Genomic DNA, 4,143 nt, shown 5'->3' with positions numbered 1-4,143 from the left:
CCCAAAAAAAAAAACTAACCTAGGTATGATGGTGACCACATGAAATCTCAATACAAAACACCTGCATTGTATAGTAAGATGCAAATCAAAGGAGTTAAACACACTTTAACAATACAAATACTTAATAAACAGAGTCCTCTGACTTCAGTACCTTATTATTCTGAGTTAAAGTTGAAAAGTTTCTGTCAAGTTGGACTTTGCCACACCCCAAAATCTGAAAAGTCAGGGTTGTAACATTATACCCAAGAGGCAGGTAGGCTAAGGGAGAGAACCACAAAACAGCTTTCTACTTCTGAGCACATGTAATACATGTGGATTTTATTTTCTTTCTCCTAAGATCTCCCCATCTTATTGCAGACTAGTGTGGGATATGTTTGTATAAGGAACATTTTTCTCCACTGCTTTTCAAGCAAACTGTCTAACTATCTACTGCTAATTACAAAGTCATGAGACCTATTAATGGAGTGAATTTACTGAATAAACCAACTATTTTAATAATTATACAGAATATACTTATTTGGGTAAATCATCATATGGTGCTAAAGATCACTGAAAAATTTTCTCTGTAAGTAGGGTTGCTTCCCTCTCACATTAACCCCAAGCATGTTTGTCTCAAAATGTCCTCTATGACCCTTGTCTAGGCTCATCCTATCTCCTCACACCTAACCTAGTGACAGAGAGTGTAAAACAGCCCCCACAGTAAAGTAAGTGTGTCCTTGAAAATACCTAGAAGGTAAACAATGTTCAACAGATGTTACTATGCTATTTCATCATATAAAAATTCCTATAGTGGAAAACAAAACCCAGAAGTTCAGTCATGGGTGTTCTGCCATGGGGATATGGAGAGAACATTCTATTGGGAACTTCATCTTGCCTCAGCTTCCCAATTGCATCTAGATGGACTTTGTGAACACCAAATAAATAATGTCACCTTTAACTGTCTTCTTTTATTCAAGAACCTCATATGAGGGAGCACTCTGCTCTGCTCAGGATTCTATTGGGAAGCCTTAAAGGGGGACTTCTTAAGTGGATTTTTGGTAGATACCTTTTTGCAGTTATTTGTTCTTTTTGTTGAAAGTCTCACCTGAGAGGAATCTTCTCTATACAAGACTCTGCGTTGGGAACTCTAGCTAGTATATTAATGGGGCTTCATTACTTAGTTCTGTAGGATGTTTTGAGTACTCAAGTTGATGATGTTGCACTATCTATTAATATATATTTTTATTGTTTTTAATTATGTGAGTGGCTTTACACATGAGTACAGGTGTCCAAGGATGCTGGAGGCCTCAGGTTCCTTGGAGCTAGAGTGCAGGCTATTGTGAACCACCTAAAATTTGGGTTCTCTGGAAGAGGAGTACCCATCTCTCCAGTGCCCTATCTGATATATCTCCGTTTTCCTACCTATCTCTTCTATTCCTTTTCTTTGGCTTCCTGATACTTAATAAGTTCACTCATTCAAAACCAATAGAATAGCTACCATATTTCATTTTTCTAGACCATATATATTACACAGTTGTTTTGTTAAAGTTCACTGTAATCATTTGATAGAAGACTCTAAGAAATGTGATTAGTTCATTGAAATATTTTGCCAACATTGAGTGAATAAGCTGATTATTTAGATGGCAAGAGAAATATGGTAAGATAATTTTAGGCATGGACTCAAACATTTAAAGTTTACCACAGAAATGTCACGTCTTTGGGAATTTTAAAGTGATTTAATTCATTCCATTATCGAATATTCTTTATTTCCAGAACCTTAATAATAATCAGGATGGATAAATAATACTGTACTCAATTAGTTATGAATAAAAGGAATCACAATCATATATGAAGTTGTTTTCCCAAATAAAAACACTGAAAACATCTTTGTTTTCTGAGTTGCTATATATCATTAATTTGCAGTAACTGTTTTCTATTAAAGAGACATGGAAGCAAGCTGCCCCAGCAACCTGGATTCTTCAATCATCTCATAATAAGTACTTGTAGCCAAGTCCTAACTATTCTATCTAGATCAGCCTTCCAGTTAAACAACCAAGCTGGCATGTCTCCCTGGCTAAGAAAGAAAGTCCTTGAAGCAAAAACATTTAGTTTAGCAACCCTTAATTAATCATTTCTGTACTTGCTATAGAGTAGAAGTTGTAGTGACAGGTTTCAAGGGACCTGGACAATTCAGTCAGAAGGTAGGGAGGAAGGCTTCATGAAGAACAGACTATGCGCCTATAGTCCAGATGAACCTACTTTAGCTAGAAATGAAGTATCCAGTAGGAAATATCTCTCCGTAGCACTTTCACAGCAAAGTCTTGGATTTGTTGGCTGATAATTGAAATTGACAAGAGCACAGAAAGAAAATAGGTAGAAACTTAAATTCAAAGAGAATAGAGCATGTAAATTGACAACAAATGCCACAAAATGTAATAGCTAATAACAGTAAAGGGTTTATAGTCTAAGAGGAAAATATGACTTAAAAATATTTCCTTTGTATGGGAGTGCATTTTTGTATTTACACAAATTTAATGCCACATTGCCTCCTCATGTAGAGAACATACATGTTTAAAACCATTACTAAGTTATGGATTTTGAGGCAAATTAATTAACATATGAAAAATAGGGATGTATTAACAAGAATTACATTATTCAATGTCAAAAAAGATAGAACATTTTGCATACATTTCATTTACCTTTCACAAAGTACACACTATAAAACACTCCTTCCAAGCAAAAAGCAAAGTACAAATATAGGAACTATGGTCATAAGTTCTAACAGACTCTAACTCACAGTGCAGTGTAATATGAGTATCAATCTGGATGTATTATGTTTTATTCTTGTAAACTATAATATCTTTCAATTTGCTTGATGTTACTCTATAGAAGATGAAACTCATTCCTTTGAAAAATGTTTGGGAACGTTAACTGTGTTCTTTCATTCATGCATCACAACTGTAAGTCTTTGTATTATTATTTTTGTTGTTTTTCAGCTCCTCTGACTGATAAGCCACCTAAGCTTTTGTATCCCATGGAAAGTAAACTGACAATTCAGGAGACTCAACTAGGTGAGTAATTTCTCAATTCTACTTACTGCGCCTTTCTCCAGTAGATTTTAATAGCCAAGTAAGCCTAAATGATAGGCATGTTGTACTGTAAAGTGTAAACATTGTTCCCTGCAATACATTCTTTGGAACCAAACTGTATATAATATTTAACAATTGTTGGTAAGGAGCTAAGCTTAAGATTTTAATGATATTATCATAGCATATTATAGCCTCAACCTGTCATGTTTGAATTGATTTTAAAATAGTATGGAACTGTTTGACATATAATACTCCTTAATATATTAAAATACAATTTTAAAAATTGAGAAAAAGTTACAAGTTCATCAAAATAAATGTCAGTATTATTAAAAAAAAACATGTTAAAATTTAATCTAAGAGATTTACCTTTGTGGTAGAGTATTTGTTTAGCATTACAAGACCTGAAGTTTGATTCCTAGTACTGTTTATTGATATTTTAGAAATATACTGCTGAATTCTCATGGGTGGTCATGTTTATATACACCTTGCAATAAGTTCTGCAAACATGTATTTCTTAGGAATTGGGCAAAACTTGAAATAAAACTTGAATCAGAAAGAAATTAGTTTATAATAGTAGTTTAATGTATGTAGTGAATATACCAAAATGAAAGTCACATTATGCTAATTAGACTTTTCATAATACATTACCAAACTGTGAGCAAGTCATCTTTGATAAATAAACTAGTAGATATGAACATGAGATCATGAACACAATACATTTGCTATAAATATTAAATTCTATACTCATTGGAATTTTAAGATGTTTATATTTGAGGAAACATGAGATTTTTGTCTAATTTGGAAACATACAATTATATCAAATCTCCTCTTAATCAAAATATATAAAATATATTATATTTTTTTACATTTTAAATTTATTTCAAATGTTCTTTGAAAACAAAAATATAGGTAGATGACAGTCATAAAGCAAAGTTCTTTATAAATGTATCTGCTTTTAGTGATTAAGTTAAAAGATTTTCAAACACATACTTCCATACACATTCATTCTGTTAAGGAACTCCTTACATTAATCATTCAAAAATGAAAATGCACATAATTTTTCTTCAGATATTTT

General features: G+C 32.5%; 1 protein-coding gene across 1 annotated transcript in view; it reads left to right on the top strand.

Annotated features, from left to right (window-relative positions):
* Window positions 1-4,143, top strand: part of Il1rapl1 (interleukin 1 receptor accessory protein like 1) — a 1,152,451-nt gene that overhangs the window by 837,796 nt on the left and 310,512 nt on the right. The window contains exon 5 of the mRNA XM_031364845.1: window positions 2,976-3,050. Within this exon, the coding sequence (XP_031220705.1) occupies window positions 2,976-3,050 (75 nt within the window). The remainder of the gene's footprint in view (window positions 1-2,975; window positions 3,051-4,143) is intronic.

The sequence above is a fragment of the Mastomys coucha genome, chromosome X (genome assembly GCF_008632895.1).
Source record: "Mastomys coucha isolate ucsf_1 chromosome X, UCSF_Mcou_1, whole genome shotgun sequence".
Taxonomy (NCBI): domain Eukaryota; kingdom Metazoa; phylum Chordata; class Mammalia; order Rodentia; family Muridae; genus Mastomys; species Mastomys coucha.
This window is presented reverse-complemented; position numbering and strand designations above follow the sequence as displayed.